Consider the following 25,372-nt stretch of genomic DNA (forward strand, 5'->3'; position numbering starts at 1 on the left):
TTTGAGTCAACTGTGCCCCATCTATAATGTCAACGTCTAGAGTAAACCCAGATCTACTCAATTTCAGCAGGTTCGTTCTCATGGAAGCTGGAGTTCCAACCTGAGAACTCGCTTCAGAAAAATGATCTGGTTGGTGGGGAGCAGGCAAGTCCGTCAGAATACACGGTGTCTCCCGTAACGGCCAGCTCAAGGGCGAAGAAATCAAGCCCACCTGGTTCCCTTATCAGAGTCAAAGTTACTGCGTTTAAGGAATATCTTCCAGGAAGATGTTCCGGTTCTTGGTTTTTCACATTCACGCTAATTAACTGCTCAACTCAACGATTCAGATGCACTAACCAACTAGTTTAATAATAAGGACGTACAATTAAGAAGTCCTTATTGTGACAAAAAATTACTGTTGGAGACTTCTTATTCTGTCCTTTTGGTGCCAAAATTAAAACAAGGAGTGGCGTGCTGCTGGAATGTTCATGAAGATTAAAAGGAGGAAATCATGATATGATAGTAGCACCTGCACGGCTTTCCTAAGTCTTCCCTTCCTGTCCCCTCTAGCCACCTCCGAATAATATGGAATTAAACGAGGCGGCCCCTGAAGACAGGAAACAAACCGCGGTGATGGTCCCTCAGCCTTGACTTCTGGCCAGTCTTATGTACACCATCGTGCATAACGTGCAGTAACTAGCGTGTTAACTGTGCCCAAGGAGAGAGGGAAGACGGGAGCATCATGGAGATAAGATTCTTAAATAACCAAAGAAACAAACCGCCCTCCCAATCATGATGTGCAAAATCCCCGAATTACCCAAAGATGCCCCAACCTGCACAACACTTAACACAACTCAACGGTCACAGATGAACTGAGCTTCAAGGCGCCTGCGTATTGCTTTCCGGTAATAATAATACGCAGGAAAAAAACCATACAGCGCTTGTGCATAAGTCTTCATTTTCTCTTCAAAGTGCCTTCCAAAACATCAACTAATTAATAAAATTTTTTTCCAAAGGTAAAAAGGTAATTGATCAGCACAGCAACATCTGCTTTCTTCGGATCTATTTGAAAACAACACTCTGTTTCTCCACTAATTCAATCACTACCACTGGTGTTTTAAGTTGTTGGAAGTAGATGACATTTAATGAAAATGTGATGCTTTCTGCAGTGTTTCATCAAATAAGACAGCCATTCTGTACCAAATCTGCAGAATGTAAAATTAAGTTCTCCAACAGGTTAGCTTTCTGTGACTTTTACAGCTCAAGGCTGTTTGGTCCTTCTTCTGAATGACCCATGCCTCTTGCAAATATTCTGCCTGAAATCTGAGGTACACTTTCTTGTGTATGTTTTATGCCCATGTGAAGGCTCTAAGTGCCCTACGGGGAGAGAGGAGCTGAATTTTATTTCTCGTGTCTCCCATGGAGTCAAGAACATAGTGCTGGCTGCTTGCTATTTCATGAAAGAATAAAATGATTCACAACATCAGGTTCTCCTTTGCAAGAAGGAAGGAAAACTCAGTCCTGGCTGACCTTGGCAACTTGGAGTTAACGAAATTTGTAAACAGGCTTGGGGACTGACCTCTGATTGCTTAGTGGGTACAGCTGTGATGGGTGAGTCCTTTTTCTACCGTAAGGAAGAGAGCCCAGTTTGTGACTTTTCCTCTACAAGATAATATTTCAATATCCATCCAGGATCAACCATACAATGGTTCTGTAAAGACCCAGAATGAACGACCAAGGGATGGAGGTGGGAGGATAAAATAAATCCCCTTCTGAGACCTTTAGAATAAAGCGCCTTGAACTCCAGGGGGAAAAAAACAACAGGCTTTCTGCATACCCTCTTGTATAACAAGACTGGGCAAATCCAGACTGGCCCTGCATTTTTAAAGAAAGATCCCTGCTACAGAACTTCTAGATGTTAGGATCCATATAAAAGTCAGAGTCTTTCCATGGAATCTGAGAAATATCAAGGAAGCTACTCTGCCTGCCCCACTCCTAGATTCAAAAGCCGCTCCGCACACCTCAAAGACTTGCTTTTTGCCTGGTGGAAAGAGTTTGAGGCAGAGAATCAAGAGACAGTTCTGTCACCTACCAGCAACCTGACCCTGGACAAGAAAGCCACTTAACCTCTCTCTACTTTCGCCTTTTCACTGGGGAAACAGGGAAATTAACACTTGATGCAAACTTGCATGAATGTTATAAAACTAACGAGAACCACCATATTCGGGACCGCAGAGTGGACTACAGAGACCGCTGGTTCCCCTCTAGCAATGACAGCCTCCCTACTGGACCCTGGATAAGAAGATACCCAGAGAGCACCACGATTCAAAGACAATGCCAAAAGATGGCAAGTCATTAAAGATTTTCAAAGTCCCCACCGCCCAAGAGCCGTCCAGGCACATACCCTTAAACTTGGTCTGGGCACGAAGCCAGGGCCCCTGGTGCTATTATCCTCCCAGAGCCCAAATTCCACTACCAATGGTCCAACCAGTACTGTGCCCACTGCAGGGGACACAGAACCACTGCCTCTCAAGGCAGCCTCGGCTCTTACAAAGTTTTCCCTTTAATATCTGAACCAAAATCCATCTCTTTGAAGCTTCCATCCATTGGCCCCAATGAAACCCATCTGGGCCACCCAGGACAAGGCAGGACCGTCTTTCCATCATTTGAACACCGCTAGCTCGCCCCCATGCCCCTTGTCCTTCGTCACAACTCTTCTCCCCACTGACTTCAAAGGTTCCTTCCATGATACGGGCTTCAGTGCCCCCGCCTTCCTTCTTACCCACATCTGAATTTACTTTCACTGTTCTACAATCATCGTAAAGCACAGCGCCCAGATCTGAACATCCGACGTTTTCCTACATAGAATAATTCTGAGCAAATCAAATACAATTTAAAATCAAGAATGTCAGCCATATTTTAATGCCCAACGTTCCTATAAAATAGAAATACAAGTAGAAATGGGATACCTGAAGTTATTTTTAAAAACTGAATACCGCCTTCACATTTTTTATGGTATGGCTAGAAGATGGTTTCTAAGAGGCTTTCTCTCTGTCTCAAAATTCTCAATGGGGAAGAGTCCTATTTCTGACAGTCTTGATTAATATTCTAGTTTTCCTGGATAAAAACATCACAAAGTTTCATAATATTACACAAAGGGCCACAATAGTTGGAAAAACTCTCACACACTTTTAGAGGTTATAATAGATGGAAAGAACAGATCCAAACCTAGGGGGGCTCCTGGCAGGCTGGGGGAAGCCAATGCCTGGGGATGCTGGAGAAATACATGGGGACCCTTTTGTGATGAGCTAGGCAGCACCCGTTACCCCTCAAAGGCAGCGGCCTCAGGTCTCAGCCCTGGGAACACCCAGGCATATATCCATCCACCTCTCTGAGGCACTTCTGCTGTCAATGACATAAATCACAATCACAAAGGGAGAGCTCACGCCTCCAGCTTGTACCTCACACTTGCTCCACACCATAAGAAGGGGGCTGAATTACTTTCAAATTTTTGACTCTTTATTTATTTAATTTAATTTTGTTTTTTGGAAGATTAGCCCTGAGCTAACTGCTGCCAATCCTCTTCTTTTTGCTGAGGAAGGCTGGCCCTGAGCTAACATTCATGCCCATCTTCCTCTACTTTATATGTGGGCCGCCTACCACAGCATGGCCTGCCAAGCGGTGCCATGTCCGCACCCGGGATCCGAACCAGCGAACCCCGGGCGGCCGAAGCGGAAGGTGTACACTTAACCGCTGCGCCACCGGGCCGACCCCTTGACTCGTTAAATGCTACTAAGAATTATATACAAGCCCAGTGACTGGCTTGATCGTCCAGACATCTTCTCTTACTCATCATGTTCACGAGCCAATCAAATTACCAGGTCAGAACTTGAAATATTTATAAAGATAAGGAATTCTTCAGTCACAGCTTCTGCTCCTATAATTTACTAGATTCATTCCATTCATTTTAAGTTGTAAATATAAGAAAATGATTGTTCTGCGTAAGGTAGGTCACAGCATCTTCGGCTGTCCAGCGTAGAATTTAATGATTGTTCTTCAGCAGAAGAGAAGTACTATAATTGAATATAACGAGTGCCGGAGCCATGAGAAACTCACGGAAGGGCTGTCCTCATATCCATCAGGCAAACCAAGAGCCCCCACGTGGACAGAGTGGTTCCGGCTTTTGAGGCAGCATAAATACTAATGATAAATACCTCTGGCTTCTCCTTTCTAAACAAGTATGCCGCAAATGGGAAAAATCCCCAGCGCCAGAACCTCTGCGCCTGGCTTGGAGTCTAGGAAGACTGTGTGCTGGGCTCCGTCTTGCACTTGGCTGGAAAATCGCACTGAAGCACATTTGGGAAGCCCCGACCACTCCCTCAGGTGGGCTCCGAGGACATCGGAGGACAGCACAACCCCTGCCCTTAAAGGGCTCTGATCTACTGCACTTATGAAAGGGTCAGCGGCACAGACTTCCCCAGGGATCTGTAGGAGGCACCGTGAAAGGCCTGAGTGGTTTCTCTCCACCTTCTCTCCATCTTTCCCTTGGAGGCAGACCTGTGTGGCCCGCGCCAGGACCATTCATGCCCTTTGGCTTCTGGTGGGTTGGGTCAGGGCGGGGCAGGGGGCAGGAGACCCGAGGAAGGCAAGAGAGTGAGGTTAGGGTGCTTCCTCTAGGCTCCTTCACCTTCCAGGTCACCGTAGGTTGGATGTGTCCCTCTGTTGACGGCCACAGCTCCTGACTGGAGGACTTCCCCTTCTCTCTCTCTGGGTCCTAATAACTGCCCCTCCTTTCTCTGTTATACCCCTGGGGTTCTGCACCATCCCTCTACCTCTTCCCCCACCTGCCCATGCCTCTGCAGATACTCCCTATGGAAAGCTCCCCGCATGACCCGGCTTGAGGGTGCCATGTCTTCCCTGGGACCCTGACTGAAGTAGCTGACTTCCAATGAAATTTTACTTTTCCCATACTCTAAAGACATTTGAATCTAGTCATTTGTTCCAACGGGGTATGTCAAAAGCCAGACAATTCAATTACTTGATGGATATCTTCTATAGAACTTTTAATATCCACAATTGTGACTTTTCAACATAAGGTCAGGCAGTAGACAATACACTGGCAATAACCAGTCACTGTGCCTCGCAGGAAAGAGAAATAGAAATTTAAAGAGCACCCTCTAAAAATAAAACATACACAACTAGCTTTAATTTCAAGAACAGAATGCTTAATTTCAATGGTTGATGCAATACACTTTGGATTAACAGTTGATAAGAGTATTAAAAAAATAGTGTACATCACTGAATCCAAAATGACCTCAATTGTAGGATGCATTCTGACTTCAGAGATGATAAAATGTGAGAAAAAAAAGTATGCCTTAGATATAATGAAATATAGTGTGTCTCACAGAAATCACTCATTCATAGTTGGGTAGGTAACTTTTCCTAGGGAAAAATGATACATTTTCTTTTTATAGAGAACTTATTGTCTTATTTTCTCTGGGAAAGATGTCATGGCTGTTGGTACTACAGAGAGAATATTCTCTTAACTAGAAAGTGAGGGGCGGTTTCCTCTATGATCACTGGCCTTGAACTTCTGAACACATGTCAACCATTATCATCACTCATGCTTGAGACATCGTCATGACTTCTGATTTGGGTGTTTCTATGGCGTCTGGGAGTCTGTCCTTCTGTCTGCATCCCTGCCTCAGTGGGATGGCTCTTTAATGAAAGAGTCCATAGTTGTTTTAGGGTTGAGGATCTGCTCAGCCTTGTCATACACTATTGCTCGGAGCACACAGTGCAATCCCAGTCACTCGGCAAGTGGACTGCAAACATCATAGACATCCAACTGGTTCATGGTCACTTCTCAAACTTCCTTCAAACTCACTGATGGGCGCCTGGGACACTGGTCTGAACCAACAGCCCAACGAAACATAATTGCTTCAAATTTCCTCTAAGGCTGTATCTTGTTCAGAGAGTTTTCACTACGTCAGTATGTGGGTGGGATAAAGTATCGACAATGTAGTTGCAGGTGGACTTGATAATCAGCTTCCACCTAGTGGTGCTTTTGAAAAAAGTCACTGATTGGAAACATGATACAATGTTTATCTGTGAAATGGGCGTGAGGTCTCACCCTAAAGCAATCCTACTCTCCCCCTGGGTACATGTGGCTCACGTTACACGTCCTGGCGGGAGGCCAATCTTCTTCCTGATTTTACCCCAAACCTCTCGTCAGGGCAGGGGTGGCCACACATGCCCAGCTGGGTGCTCTCTGCTGAACGGTTGTTTGAGGGACTCTCATCAATGCTCAGCATGGGTGGCCCATTCCTTTTCCAAAGGGAAGGTCAGTGGCATCTCGGGTGGTGCTTTGATCCATAATCATTATTTTTCACCACTGCTGATATAACGAAATCATCCTCATTTATCATAACAGGAGAAAATCGGTTTTTATTGGCTAAACTCGTTAGCAGGAAGCCTAGGGGAGGCAAATGGTAAGAAACATGGTGACGAAGAAGGGTTTTCAGACTCTTCCCCGCTTGGCCACCAGGAGAGCCCAGCAAGCTACTCGATACTCCGAGCCTCAGTCTCCCCGCAGTGGAACCACGCCGCCACCCAGCTCACAGAATCACGCAAACAACGCAGTGCATGCACCATCAGCTCTGCCCCTCCCTTGCTAACGTATGCATCGTGGGTTTACAGGCTCGTCTTTGGACACTGGGAGGGAACAGGGTACTTCCTCTAACATCGCAACTTACAGTTTTGAACAAACAAGCAGAGTATTCAGAAAAAGGGCGGCAGGAATAGAGAAAGAAAAAGGATACAAACGTTAGAGAGGAAGTTCTGCCATATATGGAATCCTTGTTGCAAACAGAGTCTTTTACTATTATTGGTCTCATAAATGATAATTCATGTCTCACAACAATGTTCTGCCATTTTAATTTTCCTTTGAAGTATTTCTTTAACTGGTTTATTACGACTGCAATAATTCCCCCTCCCATAACATGTGTGTGTATCTCCACGTGCATCTGTGGAATAAAAAAATGTAAACCCATCTGAAGGAGCCACTTGGAAAGACCACATCCGGCCATCACTAAGAATTAAAACTAAGGACTCAACAAGTCAAAGCAGAGTCAAGACAAACTGTGACAAGTGGAATATTAATAGAGCCCACAAAACAGAGTCTGTGGATGCGAACAGAAGGGGTGTTTATCATGACATGTTGCTGAAAGTCAGAACTGAGGCAGCTGTCTTATTAGGTATAAGATGAGCCAAGATCAGAGAAGATTCCTAAATTAGGAGAGGCGACAGTCTTTGTTAGAGGAATACAACACGGCACACCTCAGTTGGAGGGGACACTGGTGACCCAGGTTGCCAAAGGAGGACAGGACCAAAGACGTTCACCAGGCACGTGATGGGGAGACCAGCATTACCATCCACCAGGCGACAACTACCTGAGGGTAAGACAAGTGATTTGGTTGAACCATCTTGAGAATCAGGCAGCGATGAAAAGGCTCCGAGGGCCCTCTAGCACCACCCTGTAAACAGAAGGCACACGCAGTGACCTGGATTATGGTGCATTTGTGCTTCTAAGGGTGCGTGATTTCACAAGTTAGAGTGACACAAGTTAACTTTCAGAAACGCAGGCTCTCACCCCCAGATCCCCGGGAACCCTTACCTTCAGCGGTGCCAGAGAGCCCGTCGGCTTTGAAGTTGCTGGTACTTTTCTTCCTTCGGTGTTTCTTTCTGTTGGCGTGAGGGGAGGGGGGCGGGTCGAGCTTGGGGCTGGTGGTACTGGAGATACTTGGGCTGGAGCACACCGAGTCGCCCAGCCCCGTGTCTGCCACCGGACCGGAAAAGGCAAAAGAACGCAAAGGTTAAGCGCTTAAAACGAGCAGACTTTCGCAAAAATACGAAAGCAACGTTCCTCCAATATCATACAGAGCCCCACAAATAATACACTGTCACGAGATTGCTGGACCGGAGGCCTCGAGGATCCATTCTTAAAAGATCATGGTGGCCCTTGCACATGGCGCCCCATTGTGCCCGCCATTCAAAAACAGGCACTTATTTCTGCATTGTCTTTATGCGCTGGAGAATTTCAGGTTCTCTACTTTGCATGATGGGAGATCTGGAAAAGGAAATTGGGAGTTCATACTTTTTACATGTTTCTATTTCTCTTCCCATAATTCCTTGACATTAGGAATGAAATAAAGACACTCAGGAGTACATACAAAAGGTCCTCTTAAATGGGTGCGATTCTGTGTGCGCACAGGACAAAGGTATTCCAGATTCTCTTTCTTCTACCCCAACATTCCACATGGCTGTTACGTCAGTTTATTATGAGTGAAAACCGGCACGCCATTTCTCTCTCTCACCCATGTCCAGCAATGGCATTTGGAAGTGATACAGCAGACCTGCCAATCTTTGACTCATTGAAGCTACTTATAAAATTTTAACACCAGTGCACAAATGTGAAATTCACTCTCAGTGAAACTCTCAATTTATTTTGTCTATTTTTTTTTATTTTTTATTTTTTTGAGGAAGATTAGCCCTGAGCTAACAGTTGCCGCCAATTCTCCTCTTTTTGCTGAGGAAGACTGGCCCTGAGCTAACATCTGTGCTCATCTTCCTCTACTTTATATGTGGGAGGCTTGCCACAGCATAGCTTGCCAAGCAGTGCATAGGTCTGCACCTGGGATCCGAACCACCTAACCCCAGGCCGCCTAAGCAGAACATGTGAACTTAACCACTGTGCCACCAGGCCGGCCCATATTTTGTCTATTTTTATCTTTACCAAAGAGAGGACCAAAATAGTACTAAAGGACCAGGAATGGAATGAACATGTAATTCAGCCAGAACAAAAAATTACACTGAAAAAGTGATGAAGAAACACATTCCAAACACCTTCAAAGTCTTAAGAATTCTTTTGTATTTTTTTTTAAAGATTTTATTTTTTTTCCTTTTTCTCCCCAAAGCCCCCCAGTACATAGTTGTATATTCTTCGTTGTGGGTCCTTCTAGTTGTGGTATGTGGGATGCTGCCTCAGCGTGGTTTGATGAGCAGTGCCATGTCCGCGCCCAGGATTCGAGCCAACGAAACACTGGGCTGCCTGCAGCGGAGCGCGCGAACTTTACCACTCGGCCACGGGGCCAGCCCCAAGAATTCTTTATTTCATGATTCAGCATCGTTGCAACTAAAAAGACAGAGTTCTGTGTCATATACATCATTCATCCAACTAATATTTTTTAAGCACCTACTGTGGGCCAGCCACTTTTCGAGATGCTTGGGATCCATCACTGAGAAAAACAGAAAGATTCCGGTGTGAGTGGCACTTACACGGCAGCTGGGCCACAACCCAGAGTACGTCAGCAGGTGGTGAGCGTTATGAGAGAGAAAAGGAGCACATGGAGGCTTGGAAGTTGGGGAGGTGGTGGCAGAAGTGAGGGGACACTTGAAATAGGGTGGACGGGGCAGGTCTTGCTGAGAAGGTGACAACTGAGCCAAGGCTTGAAGACAGTAAAGGAGTGAGCAGGTGGATGACCGGGGGAGAAGGAAATAGCCAGAACCTGGTCCTAAGATGGAAGCAAGCCTTGGTGGGTTTCAGAAACAGAAAGAAGGCGAGTGGCTGGGGCTGGTGGGGACGGTCGTAGGGAACAGCATGGCAGAGAGGAAGGGCTCTGCTGCAGGGGCTCCGAGGCCACTATAAGGACCCCGGCTTTACTCTGAGGGAATGGGGACCGGCTACAGGGTTTTGAGCAGAAGAATGACATGATTTCAAATTTAAAGATCCTTGAAATCAAGCTGAATTTAAAGCAGTTTCATTTTGTGAAGTTCTAGAAAATTTTATCATATATTGAGAAATGTAAAAATATACAAATTACAGTATTTTTTAAGATAGATATATGGTTCCAAAAATGCCCTGGGATGCAACTTCCTGACATCCTAGGACCAGTGACCCCTTGCCCATCCTTGCATGGTGCAAAGGGTCTACCTCCTTCCCATGTACCCATCACATGTGGAGGAAAGGTGGGGAACCCCTCCTGGGAGGGGTGGGGGGAGATACCCCAAAGCTGCTGCAGGAGAACCTGGGCAGCACCCCATGGCACTGACCCCTAGACCATGTCAACAGGGTCCACTCTTTGTGGGTGGACACTTGCTCACAAAATGCTGCTGAAATACCATTCACCACTTTAAGGAGTTGCAGGAACTGTGACAACTCAGTGTCCGGCCACTTTTTCTCCCCTGAAACTGACACGCTTCCATTTCTACCAGACTCCCATCCTCCGAGGCCGGACATCCGGCAAACCTCTTGGGTGACTTTACCCACGTGCAGCGAACAGTCCTGAGCCCTTGTTGGCTGGTTTTGTGGCTGTTTCAGGAGGGAATACAAGTTTAAGTAAGACACAGCCTCTGCCTTGTGGAGGCTGGGACTCCAGGATGAATCTTTATTCACAGTCACCATTTCTTTTCTTGCACAGCCTTTCCAGCTGGCTGCCTGATCTCTATTTAAGCCACACTCACCCGTGGTCTGGTCCTAACCCCCCAGGCCTGGACTGTGGCCAACTCCAGGAGGTCTCTCTCCTTTCAGTTTTTCACCTTTTGTTTTGAGGAAGATTAACTCTGAGCTAACATCTGCTGCCAATCCTCCTCTTTTTGCTGAGGAAGACTGGCCGTGAGCTAACATCCATGCCCATCTTCCTCTACTTTATATGTGGGACGCCTGCCACAGCATGGCCTGACAAGCCGTGAGTAGGTCTGCACCCAGGATCCGAACGCGGGCCGCCAAAGCAGAACGTCCAAACTTAATCCCTGCACCACCAGGCTGGCCCCCTAGCTTTTCACCTTGTAAGTTGTCCCCATCTTTTACAAAACTAATTTTCTAAAGTAGCGATTCTTATCCATCTTTTTAAAATCCTAGATCCCACTGAATATCAGATGAAAACTGTAACTACCAAAAAGAAAGGGCTAGTCTAATCAATATTTGCACACAATTTCTGATGGCTCAGAAGCTGCCTGATGTTGCTAAGGGGGTCTAGGGACCCTAAGATCGTTAGCTGACCCTAAAGCAACCCTTTTACATGTTATCTGATGCTTGAACCTTATAATGAATATTTTTGCTCCTTTCAAATATTTTCTGCCCAGGTTTTAAAGGTCTCTACCCTCTGGCTGCATCCTCTCTGTCTATTAGGTGTTAAGAACCCATCCTGTGTCAGGCATGGCATCGGACCATGGGAAGACAATGCTCACGAGGACTGTGCCCATCCTCACTGAGCTACACTCCAATCACGGGGCAGATGAGGAGAACAGCAAAGACAACCGCTCTCCACGGCAGCAGGGCGGGCATTTCATTATGTCACTCTGCCCCTCGGGTATCCGTTCAATTCACTGCACCATGTTCTTTCCCAACAACGCGTCTGAATCCTTACGTCACTCCATTGCTGTAACGTTCTCTCCTAAACCAACAATTCTCATCTCTGAACTCTTACTGGTCCTCAAGTTGGGGCTTTCTGTACACGGCTGTCTGTCAGTTATCTGGAGCTCACTTGCACGCTCATTTCCCCCCACGGTGAGCTGGACAATGCTGAGCACACAGTGCTTGCACCATTATAACATAAACATCCTCGGCTCCCTTCCATTATCCAGCGGTTCTTTCTTAAGGCACGTACCAATATCTCTTTTTAAGATACCCAGAATATACACATAAGCTATAAAGTTATATAACGGCTTCCATAGGGGTGATGGCTCTGTTTCTGGGCTCTTTATTCTTTCCCAATACTCTTTTCATCCATCTGTGTTCCAACAGCACATGCTCTTCAATGCTATGGCTCAGTCATCTTGGTACCTCATATGGCAGGGCAAGTCCCTGAGCTTTGCTACCCTTCACAGTTGTCTCAGCTATTCTTGGCTGTTCTGAGCATGCAGCCTTGTATATCCATCCAAGTCAATGACAAAGATATTGAACAGGATGGGGTCAAGACCGAGACTCAGACTTTCAGATTCACCACTCTGCATCTGGAAGCTTCTGAGAGTGATCACTGAACAAGACCAAGATACATCATACTGTCCTTGCATCCAACTCATATACCTTTGACCTTGCCTATAAAGAAACTATGGACCGATCTTGTTAAATACTTTGTTGAAAGCTAGACGGGTACCCAACTTGCACATATTTTTGACAATTTTAAAACAATAAAGGGAAATACATTTAATATTTCTTCTCCTTAATAAACTATCTTTTTTTTTTTTTTTTTTTTTTAAAGATTTTATTTTTTCCTTTTTCTCCCCAAAGCCCCCCGGTACATAGTTGTGTATTCTTCGTTGTGGGTTCCTCTAGTTGTAGCACGTGGGACGCTGCCTCAGCGTGGTCTGACGAGCAGTGCCATGTCCGCGCCCAGGATTCGAACCGACGAAACACTGGGCCGCCTGCAGCGGAGCGCGCGAACTCAACCACTCGGCCACGGGGCCAGCCCCCTTAATAAACTATCTTGATTCAACTAAATCACAATTAAATTTTCTTTTCTATATAAACACAAAGCATTCCTTTAACAATCTAATTCAGAATCTTACTGGGATAGACCTTAAACTCACTGGTATACGGCTCAGAATTCACCTTTCTGGAAACCACAATGATGTCTGTTTCTAGACATCTCCTTCCCTTTCAGCCGGAGAACACTTTTTCCAAAGTAAGTGACAGGGACATGGCAATCTCATTTCCAAGTTTTCTGAGTATCTTGGAATATGTGTCGTTCCAGGAGAAATTCCTGGCTCACTTGAAGCAGGTAGCTAAGTGGCAATCTTAAGAAGGAAATACTTAGAAGTAACGACACCCTCCTTCCCCTGAGGGACCAGCAGTGCCAATCACATCAGCACCTTACAGCCTCCTTGCCCTTGGCATCCTTCAACACCAGTCCCTCTATCCCACACGGCTCTGTATTTCCACTAGTCCACTGACTTGCAACTGGGAACCCAGGCCCAGGAACATCTGTCAATGTCTGGAGCTATTTTTGGTTATTGGACTGACAGGGGTGGAGGCACCACAGGCATATAGTGGGTAGAAGCCAGAGATGCTGAAAAATATCCTTCAACACACAGGACAGTCCCTGTGACAAAGACTCATCTGCTCTAAAACGCCAATGGTGAGAAAGCTGCAGAATCAGCATTGTTTTTCTAGTCTTCGTCAACCTGTCAAACGCCTCCTCTGGAATGACGGTCTGTCAGTGCAAACTCCCTCACATGGGTAACCTCAGAACGCTTGCTACACCTGGCACTGAGACCTGGCTCTCCCCTGGGGACACACCTCCCAGGGGACGGCACTGCGAATCCCACCCTCACACACCACATGGCATGCAGGTGGGCCAGGCGTCCTCTCTGCTCTCCCTGCCATCTGCAGACCGCTCCTCCACCCTCAAGCCCAGCCCCTCTGAAGCGTACACCCTCACCACCCCGCTCACTGCCTGCTGACTCCTGGTTACGCCCCTTCATCCCTGTCTACTTCAGCAGCAGCTCACCCCATCCTCACTGGTGATGACGTCCAGCTCCTCCTGGGTGCTCCCTCCAGGTCCCGACCTCTTGGGCTCTGCTTTCTCCTTGAGAAGCCCTTTCCTTCCCTCTGCCTCAGTACCCTCTCTCACAGTCCTAACCCAGGCCCGCCACCAGCAGGAACCGGCCCCTGTGGGTCTTATTTTTGCCTTCCATGCCCTCGCCCACGTCCTGTCGCCTCAGCTCACTTACACTAGGATCCGCCTCCGAGAGCTCACCTACTGACCCATGCAGTCTTTACCGACTAGCATCTGCTTCTTGTCCCATTTCTCCCCTTACCCTGTCGGGACATCACGCACAGCTCAGACTCTGCCTTCGATGTCCTTCTCCCTCCATCTTTCCTGACCAGGACACCCCAACTTGACTGATAATTTCCACCCTCCTCTTGCTCTATGCCTGTACTCAGGCTCGGCTGGAGGAACACAGTCCCCAGCCGACTGGTCTCCTTTACTTTTATGGCTCCAAAGCTGGGGAGAGGGGACCAACCTCTGGCCTGCCCTTCAATCCTCTACATTCCTGGAGTAAATCCATTCCCTGTTCTCCAACACGCCACATCACACCTTCTCCACCCTACCTGAGGACCTCACTTTTCATCTCCCTGAAGACAGAAAACAAAAAAGCAGCCATGAGAAGAGAGCACCCTGCTTCCTGTCCCTGTCCCGGGTCCCCATGGGCTTTGGGGCCTCCCTTGTCCTGCCCCATGAAAGCACCCTCGCCCCCTCCTCCCAATGAACTGGATTCCGCCGTCTGCTTAGGAGTGGCTGCCCCCAGCAATCACACCCTCTCTGGCCTCATCAAAGGTGATTTTATCTCCCATCTCTAACAAACCCTCCCTGACCCCACGCCCTCACCCAGCTTCCAACTCATTTCTGCTCCTCTTTAAAGCAAAGCTCCCCCACAGCCTTTCCCCTCCTTGCCGCCTGTGCCTGGTCACAGCTGTCCATGCCTGACCCCACTCCATTCCGGCTCGCATCCCACCAGCCGCTGCCATGCCCCTGCTGAGGCCACCAGTGCCCCCGCCCCTGCCTCATAGTGGACAAGTCCCAACAGGATTGCATTAGTCTCAGCAGTACCCCACACAGTTCATGGCTCCCCCCCTTCCCTGAGAAGCCATGGTGAGGCTTTAGGCTAGCCAAGTAGGGTGGAAACTAGGATGTTGGGGTCCTAGAAAGCAAATGAGGGAGCCCCTCTTGGGGGTCCCCATTCTGGCCATCGCCCACAGCTGCCTCATGTCCAGCCCCTCCCCGCCTCATTGAGAGATGGCACTCACCACATGGTGACCCTACCTCCCCTGTGCATGTTTCCTTGCTACCTAGAAGCCTTCCCCATGAGAGCACAAGCCTTAGGAAGGGGCCCCTGTTCAAACTCTTCACCAGGACACAGCGGAGACACATTCAGGATGAAAACGGGGGTTCCAGGCATATGTGTAGACTCACGTTTTATAAAGAGCTGGTCTCTCTTTGAGAGGCGCTCACACAGGTGGATGGTGCTGCTTTTTGGTGTATAATACAGAAAAGCTACCAACTTTGCAACCCCGTTTTGAAACTAACCACAAGTGTGCTGCCCTCAGACCACAGCCGTGTAAGTTTTTGATGGTTTGGAACCTATTTTTGGGTGAGCAACTAGACCATGAATAAACTCTATTCACACTGCGAAAGCATCTCCCTTGAAAGACACCTCATATCCACCACACGCACTTCATGAGCACTCTGCCCTGTGAGCCAGCTCTGTCCCGGCGCCCGGGATGCTGAGAGAAAAAGGGCAAATATCGCTGTCCCCACAGAGCGCATTTCTAATGAGTGAAAGAAAGCCTATCTCCTTTCTTGCTTGACGCCTTTATGGAAGATGATTTTTCTTGGGTGATACTACTCGATAGAGGATCAAGAGGGGGAATCACGCCTATAGTGAGCATGTCAATTGCATGCATGTAAACGTATGTAACCAGAGGCTGCCTACATGCAGAGAGAAGGAAGTTGAGGGACCGTGTGCACGACTACCTTCACCAGGGTGAGCACAGCCACACCGGCCCTATGGCATCCCTGAGCCATAGGACTGTGACTCTGGGACCTCTGCTGGGGCCATTGGAACCTTGAGAGTGAGAGTAACAGGGAGACAAAGGTAAAACTGAGTCAGGAGAAGACCCTGGAGCAGGGCGAGGAGGGGAGGAGAAGAGAAAATGTGAAACACGAGCCCTGATGTGGCCACTGGAGGGAGGGAGGGGGAGAGGAAGAAAGGCGAGCTTTTAAGCTGACACAGTGTCGTCATACAATAAAAAAGCAACAATCACAATTATGGAAACAGAAAGCAGGACTGGCATGTAAGCCCCGTCAATTCTTTCTCAGACAAGGAGGAGTATGCATAAAGTCAGTGATGTGCACGGAGCTCCTCGGGATCCACAAAGCACTCCCGTCCACTGCCTGATTTGCTGCTCACAGGGCCAAGGGCCCACCCGGAGAACTGTCCTCGTCCCGGTTTAGAGATGACAAGCTGGGCAGTGACTTCCCAGGTCATCCTGCAGGTGAGGGTGGAGCCCCCACCCCTTTCCACTGTCTTCTGCCTCTCCATGTCAGTGCTCCAATAATCCACAGCCCAGGCCCTGGAAATGTGATTCCAAGTTTCTTGCTGGAGGAAGGACAAGCGCTGGCACTGTAACCATTGTGAGGGTGGGCGTCTACGGTGGGTGGGCTAAGCAGGCACACAAGTACCTGGGAAACCACGTGTCCTGGGGTAGGGTCACGGGAAGCAGGTACAGCTCAGGAGTGGACGGCTGGGCGAGCACAGGCAGCTGCCAATGCAAGAAGTGCTCCTGCAGCAAGAGGAGGCTCCAGGTGCCAGGACCAGGCGGCCTGACTGGGGCAGCAGAAGCGCCAACAACACGGCGGAGCCACCACTGTGCCACAAGAAGGTGATCACGGTGGCGAATGATGACAGAGGTCAGGGAGGGGCAGGGCCCACGGTCAGGGAGGCCGGGACGGGAGACAGGACTCCGGCAGGCCCTGCCTGTTCTCCAGGCTTGGGGGAGCCTGTGGAAACAGCTTCAGTTTCTAGTGAACTGGGTACTGAGCCCTGGTGCTGGTATATTAATGCCCTGGGCTTCTAGGCCTCGAGAACTTCCCTTCGAGAGAAGTTGTTTAACATTCCCCTGGTTTAAAATATGAGCAATCAAAGCGTTCCCGGCTCCCATGCTGTGCTTTCCCATTTCCGACGACTCCTCCAGCCTGCCAAGGTACCTCTCAAAGGAAGAGGCACGAAAGCCCGGCCTCAGACGCTGTAAATGAGCTCCAGCCGCAGCCCACGAAACGCCATCGGCTCCTCCCGACTGAATACAGATAACGCATTTTATTTTGTATCAATTACTGGGCACGGGGACAGACGCTGGCGGTCGACAGCGTTAAACATGGGAGGGGAGAGGCGAAGAGAAAAAAGGCACGCCAAATTAAAAAAGCAAGCGCCTCATTACTCCGCATCTAAACCGGCGTTGACGGAGGGTCGTGGAGTCCCAGAGACGCGTGGCGCTGAGCCGGGATGGGCCGGTCCACCGCCATCCTGCGCACTCAATGTCGGCCATTAGTTCTTCCCAATCGGGCATCAATGTTCAACGCACACCCCAAAAAATATATAATACGAGCAATAATGATAACAATCTGCAGTCTCTCCGAGCTTCGGTACGTGAAGTATGAGTCAAAGAAGCAGCTTCACTTTTCACTGGGAGAGCTGACAAGCATGACTAGAGGGGAAATAAAATAACATTCCGTTCGCATAAATATCAAGCAGCCTGCTTGAGACTGATGGGCCAGGAATGTATTCTTAGCTATCATTCCGGCAGACAGGCCCAAGGACACTCATAACTTATTTTACAATCATTTAGTTTCAGCTCAAGTGGAAAACGTGACAACTTATCTCTGCTGACAAGATGCCATATCGAACCTTACAATTAACTCTCCTCCGATTATCTGCCCAGCCGATCATTAGCTAGCCCATTTTTGATGAACTGTTGCAAGGAGCTGACTTCGGTGAGAGGCGTCACTGCCAGGTGTGCGGACAGGGTTTTGATATCCTGGCTGATATTCAAATAGGCCGGGCCCCGTGTGTGTGCTTCCCATGGCCCCTGCTGTTCCCAAGCGTCTTGAAATGTACCTGTAGGGGGAGGAGTCCTTCTGCGCCGTGCTGGAATGGAGCCGTGCATCCTTGCAACCGTTATGATTGCAACAACTATTACTGCTGTGACTATTGCTGTTGGCCCTCCCAATGCACCTCCCCAGCCCCCATCAAGGTCAGAGGCCAGGCCTTTCCTCAGACTCTGGAGTCTGTATTTCAGGGAGCGGTGGGCACTCCGGAGGGACACCTCCCGCCACTCTTCCTTGGCAGGCTTGAAATGGAGGGGGGACACCAAGCATTTGCTGCAGGGAGACACCCACACTGTCTGGAGGAGCTGCTAATGGTCCTGAAGGCCGGCTCACTGTTAATTTCCTATGTGTTGATTAAAGATACAAAATGCTTTAAGATGCTATATTCATAAGCATGCATCCCCATTAAAAAAAAAAAAGGAAAAGGATAGGGGTATGCACATTAGCCCTCCTTTCTTTTTCGCTTTCCCATATACCCTAATTTACTCATTTGGCAGTATCAGGAACAACACATTGCTAAAAATCATTTTTTAGTATTAAAAGAATTCAAAATGATCAAAGACAGGGCTATCTGTTGGTGTCGGCGGTGGTGGGGGGACCAATTGAGGGGTGAGACCTTCTGAAAACTCAAGATGAGGTCATCCTAGGAGCTGATAAATTAAAACCCGTTTCCTTTGAAACAAGGCCGGCCATCTAGAGCTCATTTGGATCTTTAATAAGGGCTCTATTCTCTCGAAAGCTCAGAGAGATGTGCTGGCTGGTAAATAAAGAACAGGCCACCTCTGCCATCCAAGGAAACCACAACATCCCGGCCTCTGTTGAAAGGTGAGTGTGAAGTGAAGTTCAAAACCTCGCCCCATCGCACAGGCCCTTTGACGGGGGCTTTCAACAGGAGGAGGTTTACTTGAATCCCCATCTCTGAAGATGTTTCAGAGACGCGCACATTGTCCGGTCCCCCTTTGCCGCACACGGCGCTCACACAGAGGTGCGCGGTGTCAGAAGAAGGGGCAGCGGGGACACGATGGGGGGTCGAGGAAGATGACAGGTGTTGGGGGAAAGGAAGAGATAACACGGTGCTGGACTGAGTTACAAAAGTGGGGAGGAAAGGATGACAATAGGAGGGGCCAGAACGGAGAGAAAATATGGGGGAGAGCGTTTCCTACCCGGCCGCGTTCAGTTTCACCAAGATGTCTCTGTAAATGAAGCCGAATCAACTAGAATTCAGGAAATTTGATCTTCATTTACATGAAGCCCTTACTTACTGAAATAGGCTTGTAAAGCCTTAAAAAAAAAAAAGGCACAAATTCTGATCCCTAATTAGGGTACAGGGTTTCCTTTATTCTTTTTTAAAAGCTTCAGTGCACGGTTGTGTTTCCTAGTTGTTAGTTTAGTTCTGTGTGCACTGCCACTGCCACAGTATTTAACTGACAGACGAGTGGTGTGGGTCCTCGACTGGGAAACGAACCCGGGCGGTGGCAGCAACAGCCCCGAATCTTAACCACTAGATCCCCAGGACTGGCTCGGATTTCTTTTCGAGGGGATGAAATGTTCTAAAACTGACTGTGGCGATGGTTGCACAGATCTGTGAATATACTAAAACTATCGACTGTACACTTTAAATAGAGGAAGGGTATGTGATGTCAGTTCTATCTTCATGAAGCTGTTTTTTTAAAAAAGAAAAAAACAGAGTGTGGTCATTGTGTTAAATGTTACAAAGCAATCAAATAAGGATGACAAAAAAGACACTGGGCAGTCTGGCCAGATGTAGGGATGGTGTCAGAGCGGAGGGTCAGGAGGGGGCCTGAGGACACTCGGAAACTTAAGCAAAAGGCTGTTCACAAGACTTGGGCCACAAAGCTGAGTTTGAAAGGGGGTGATGTGGCTGCCTGAGCCTCCAGTCACCTGCTAGGACCTGGCTCTATGCCTCAGACCAATGGTGAACCCTGGAACCTTCTGTCCTTCTCCAAGGGAGTTGTGTCAGCCTCCTGCCTGTGCCACGGAGCACAGCACATGCCGGTGGGTGTCACAGCCTCATTCTTCTCAAGTTTATGTCCCCTCCCCCCCAAGTCACATTTCTCTACTCTCTGACTTCTTGGCACGCGCCGTTCACTTTGTGCCATCATCATCTTTTCATCTCCCCCTTCTTGCCCACTACGGCAGGCTTTGGAATGGCATCCTCGAGTCCCTTTAGTTTTTTCTCAGGCTCCCGATGGCCAGCTTGCACTGAGTACCATCATCTTATTTTGGGGGATGAAAGAAAGAACATGTAGTGTGGTCAAGTGAAGCAGAAACCTCAGGAAGTCAGAGTGGGAACATGCCAGGAAGGAACGTGTCAGGGGGTTACAAGTCACCATTTTATATTTAAGCGTGGAAAATCAAACTGTTCTCTAGCGGATTTTTAGCTGGATGCAAGTTGCACACAGTTTAAACTAATCCAGCATACTCCAAAAACCGTAAAGGACTCTGAGCCGTACTGTTAGGTGAGAATGAAATCATTTCAAGAAATCCCTGTCTCTGCAGCCTCATCTCTTTTTACATAATCAGCCACAACCATTTCTCAAGTTTGGTGCTTAGGGCTGCTAAATTACAAAGAGATTCTGTTTCAGCGGGAGGCTCCACTGGCTGAGCAGGCTGGGGAAAGGCTGAGCATGTCTAGGAGAAAACTTAATTAAATAGGGAAGTTAATTAAACGTATGATCCCTCTTTGATAACGTACATTTCCCATCTTTAGAAACCTAGCTGTTTCTGTTGGAAGTCACATGGAGTCAAATTACCAACCAGCACAAGAAGATGTCCTCTTGTGAGGTAGGGAAGGCTGGCCCTAGCTAGGCAAAGCCAGAGAGGGCTCTGTCCAGGGTCCTGAACATATTCAGCCGGTTCATTCCGCTCAAGGTCCAGAAACACACCAAAACAAGGCTGCTTCTTCATGGCACATCCCTGCTCTTAATCTACTGACATCATGTGGTTTGAAAAAGTAGAGCGATGGTGTCCCCAGCTTTAAGAAAACCTGATACCCAGAAGCCCAGACGGAAAAAAGAGGTAATTTGGTTGTGACATATCATCCCATTGCTCCAGGGTCAAATGTCAAAAAGGTAAATAATTGGATTTTTTTTTTTAACCTCATAAAGAGCAGAATGTGCCTCAGTTTGTTAGTTATTTCCCTACTGCTTAGATGGATTTCAAATTTTTGACCATAAAGCCATACTTTGGCATATCTTTTTAATATTTGGAATTATTACATCAGGACAGTTTTCAAGATGAGTCCAAGAAAATGAGTATTTGTGGGGCTCTGGATACAGACTGCTAAAATCACTTCTGGAAGTTCTGTGCCTTTCCCACCAGCAGCGAGTGAGGTCAACAAACCATCACATCTTTCAAGCCTGGATGCTGTCTGTTGGCCGACTCGCATTTCGGCTCCTACCCTGCCCACCTCCTGATAAGTAAGTCCACGGTTCTCAGCATGGCCAACATCAAGTCACATAAGAGGAAGGAGATGGACGGCAGGGAGAGAAGCACACGTGGGTTCCATGAAAAGGAGCCAGCAGAGCAGTAGAATCCGAAAGACAGTTTGAAATCCCAGCCTGGCCACCTGGCAGCGTGGTTTTGGGTAATTCATCTCTTTTTAGCCTCAATTTCTTCATGTAAAATGGGCAAAACAGCTCTCCTGAACACCTGCTCATGGCCTGCCACACCCCAAACCTGCTCCCTATCCACCTTGGTCAACAGCGACTCTCCCCACCTGGCTGCACAGGCCAAGGGCCATCCCAACTCCTCCCTTCCTGTCACGCGCCAAAGCGAACCAAGAGGATGCAGCACAACATGGTGCTTTGACCATGTGCTCAGTGTGGTGCGAGAACAATTGACCGACTAAAGGACAGACTCACTCACCAGTGTCAGACCCTCTTCTAGCGCTGTAACCACAGAGGTAAGTAAAACACAGCTCCTGTCCTCAATGGCTTACATTCTACTGGGGAGATGTTATCAATAAATACACACACACACACACAACTCATGTACATAGTCACATACAGACACACTCACACACACACATTAGAGGGCTGATAAGTGCTGTGGACAAAAATGAAGCTCAGAGGGTGGAGAGTCACTGGCAGGCTTCTGGCCTCCCTTAATCCTGAAAACCATGCAAACGTAGCTGCAGTGGGCAATCAAGGCTTTTAAAACAATCATCCTACAAGTTGACACTAAGGACTCGCAGCACGGAACTGCGACGCAAAAAACATACGCTACTGATGGCAAAAGAAGATCATAAATTTAGGGGGAAAAGTTCTGATAACTATTAGAGAGGATCTTGAGATATACTTTTAGATATGCCACAATTAAAGTTGGACCAACTACAGTGCCGACAGCAGACAGCTGGATGCCTGCAGCAGCAGGGCAAGGAGGGCCCAGAGACCCTCACCATGAAGTCCTCCCTGGCCCCCCATGCGGAGGAGGCTGTCCTCTTCTCAGCGCCCTCATGACACTGTCCCCTTTCGTCACCGTCTGAGTGCTATGCTTTGGTTCTGCGGGGGTGTCCTCTTACGTGGTATGTGCCTCTGTATGTGCCTAGGAGCCAGTGGGCACTAAACAAAAACAAGTGCTCATTCAAAAGGCTTTTCAGGGGGCCGGCCCGGTGGCGCAGCGGTTAAGTTCACACGTTCCACTTTTCGGAGGCCCGGGGTTCACCGGTTCGGATCCCCGGTGTGGACGTGGCACCGCTTGGCACGCCATGCTGTGGTAGGAGTCCCACATATAAAGCAGAGGAAGATGGGCACAGATGTTAGCTCAGGGCCGGGCTTCCTCAGCAAAAAGAGGAGGACTGGCAGTAGTTAGCTCAGGGCTAATCTTCCTCAAAAAAAAAAAAAATTGTTTTTTTTTTTTTTTAAAAAAAAGGCTTTTGAAAAAAGAAATGCACCAAGATGCAAACTGTAGTAGAAAGAACATAAATGTGAGTAAAGTCTTTGAATGTTGGAGGAAACAAAAATCCAGTGTATCTATAATTATATATTTAAATGCTAGCTAAAAAATCTGTATGAAATATCCTTACAGTTTTGACCACTTTAGAGGATAAATTATTACCATATGAAGATGATAAATTATGTCTACTTTTTACAGAGATCTCGATTTCCCTCGGGTATCACATGTAACGTTTTGTTATATCTGAGGTCAACAGTGGGTTTTTTGGGGACAAAATCAAATGCTAATTTGCGAAGTCAAAGAAATGATACGTTCTCAACACTTAAAATAATACTTGAAAAACTTCTTGCTCTGTGTGATTTCACTACTGTTTCCTAAACCATGGGACAGGAGGTTTGATTATGAAAGGGGAGCCTTGTGGTTCCCAAGCCTTTATTGATGGTGGGTGGCAAGCCAACCAGAGAGGGGAGTGATAGCACCGTGGTATCAGATGCCTCAAACAGAAGGCGGGCCACTTGAAAGAGAGGTCCTGCAGGCCTCAGAAACTCCATTCCTTTCCGCCACACCTGGGCCCTAACAATTGGCCCAGTCAAGGGGCTTGTGGTTACTGAGTGGACTCGCTTGCTCCTTGAGCCACTCAGCTCATGGGGAAGCTTTAAAGGGTTCATTTCCATTGGTAATCCATCCATGATGGTCTCCCACAGGAAGTTCTGGAGCTGGAGGAGGGCAAACTGCACCCACCGAGGGCCACAGGTGATGAAGCTCATTATTTAGAGGAGCATGACCTTGACATGCTCCAGGGAGGGCATGCGCGTGCATACGCATGTGTTGCGTGCACACAGACACGAGATATCTACTGATTCGACAAACACCCACCCAACGCCTGCTTTGTGGGGGGCACTGTTTTGGGCCCTAGGGAAATAGCAGCAAACAGAACAGAAAGATATTACAGGTTTAAAAAAGAGATACGATTAACAGCATAAAAACCTAACAGATTAATCCACTTGTAAAGCTATATCGCTACATATTGACGTGAAGTGCTCAAAATACATTTACCTAAACTCGCATCATGAGCTGCTCTGGGTATCTGCTTTGTACCTGTATAACCTTTTAACAAAATAAACGCTTTTGAGAAAAATATAGGGGAAAAAAAAAAGGTCCCATACTTAAATGTGAGGATTTGTCCTATGAATTTTATGTTTTAAGTGTTAGATGACTTCTTCAACAGCCACTGAAAAGGGAATATTTCTCTTTCCTGCTGTTCTAGAATTTTGCTAACCTGCTGCTAACGACTAATGACTGCGATACATACTTTATGTACATTCCAAGGCTGGGGTTAACCTCTAACTTCCTCTGCCTGAAAACTAGACATTATCAACCCACTCAGGTCTCTAACTAGCGGCAGGTGAGCGCGGCTGCAGCAATTCATTTGAATAAAGAAGTTGAGACATTAAGATCATCTGTACATTAAATATTGGAATCAATCTGGTGTGGCATTAATAAGAAGATGAGGCTAATGGCCTTTCTCTTTTGACTACACTATTAAAAAACTGTATCTAAAATATTTACCAGGTCACGTATATGTAGCAGGTAGGATGACAGTAGCTTCCCCAAACCAGAGGGCAAATGAGTAGATCAGAGTGGACTCCTTTGTCTCTACCCCAAATCTGTAGTTAAGATTTCTCCTTCTTGCAAAAGAGCCTGACAGTTTCCTACTTTGGCAAGCTCTAAGTTTTGATGGGGTAAAAACTACCCAGTCCATGAAGGGACCGGCAGGCAGCCTGGGGTGACGTATCTGAAACCCAGATTCGGATCATCTAGGATGTGAGGCTATCATTGATTCTGTCCGGGCATAAAACAAATGATTCCCACGGATGGTACCCGTGAAAACCAAAGGCTACATTTAAGGGTCCTCACAGGAATCACCTTAACTAGAGTGACACTCGTCCTGCTCTGCCTGGGACAACTCAAGTTTATGCCTGCTTCCCACATAATTATTAACATACTGTCACCACAATCTTAATCTCACTCTGAAATCATTTCCAAAAATGACAAAAAGAACAAAGTGCAAAGGAAATCTAATAATTATGACCATTCAACTTTGGGCAAGTAAGGGGTTTCACAAACATGGAAAAAGGCCCTCTGAAAACCTGCCCTGATTTTTTGTGTTCTAGGCGAGCGAATCTTGTGATGATCTCATGCCAACTGCAAGTCAGTAAACACGCCTGGGACGAGTAAATAGTGGAAACGTTTGTAACAGGACAGATCACTTTACGTTGTCTGAAAAATCTGTCAAATATTATACTTGGGATAACTATCTTCACAAATAACCCCAGGGATAAAGACACCATGAATAATATCTTGATCCCAAATTGTGGACCAAAGATCATTTCGTTTCTGAAGTACTGTTTAAAGTACAGCTCTTTTCAATAGTTCCATAATATTGGCCAAACATGTCACTCTTATTTGTCTTCTCCACAAAAATGAGAAATCAGAGTGTCATCTCTAAAACTAATCACTTAGTTTAAAACTAAGATTGAACTTACTTCTTACAAAAAGCAGTTCACAATCCGGCATTAATTCTAGAACATTCTTTTAAAAAAAGAACTGATGTCATTCGTACGACAATAGTTTTATCGTTTTACTTCTACTGCTGTCTTGGAATTTGGGCTTTGTCCTGGCAAAAATAAGATAAATACAATATAATACAATACAATGAAGTGTGTGCAGATCCTGAGGTGGATTTGCGGTGAGTTTAAAGCATTTTCTTTATCACGGCTAAAATTTTGTCAATACAGTTCAATCGGATA

The 25,372-nt window shown here is 47.2% G+C and overlaps 1 protein-coding gene across 4 annotated transcripts in view; it reads right to left on the reverse strand.

Annotated features, from left to right (window-relative positions):
• Positions 1 to 25,372, reverse strand: part of AGAP1 (ArfGAP with GTPase domain, ankyrin repeat and PH domain 1) — a 559,767-nt gene that overhangs the window by 123,216 nt on the left and 411,179 nt on the right. For all 4 annotated transcript variants that reach the window (XM_046643545.1, XM_046643543.1, XM_046643544.1 and 1 more), the window contains one exon: positions 7,655 to 7,816. In XM_046643545.1, coding sequence (XP_046499501.1) covers positions 7,655 to 7,816 — 162 coding nt within the window. The remainder of the gene's footprint in view (positions 1 to 7,654; positions 7,817 to 25,372) is intronic.

This window comes from Equus quagga, chromosome 17, assembly GCF_021613505.1.
Source record: "Equus quagga isolate Etosha38 chromosome 17, UCLA_HA_Equagga_1.0, whole genome shotgun sequence".
Lineage (NCBI taxonomy): Eukaryota > Metazoa > Chordata > Mammalia > Perissodactyla > Equidae > Equus > Equus quagga.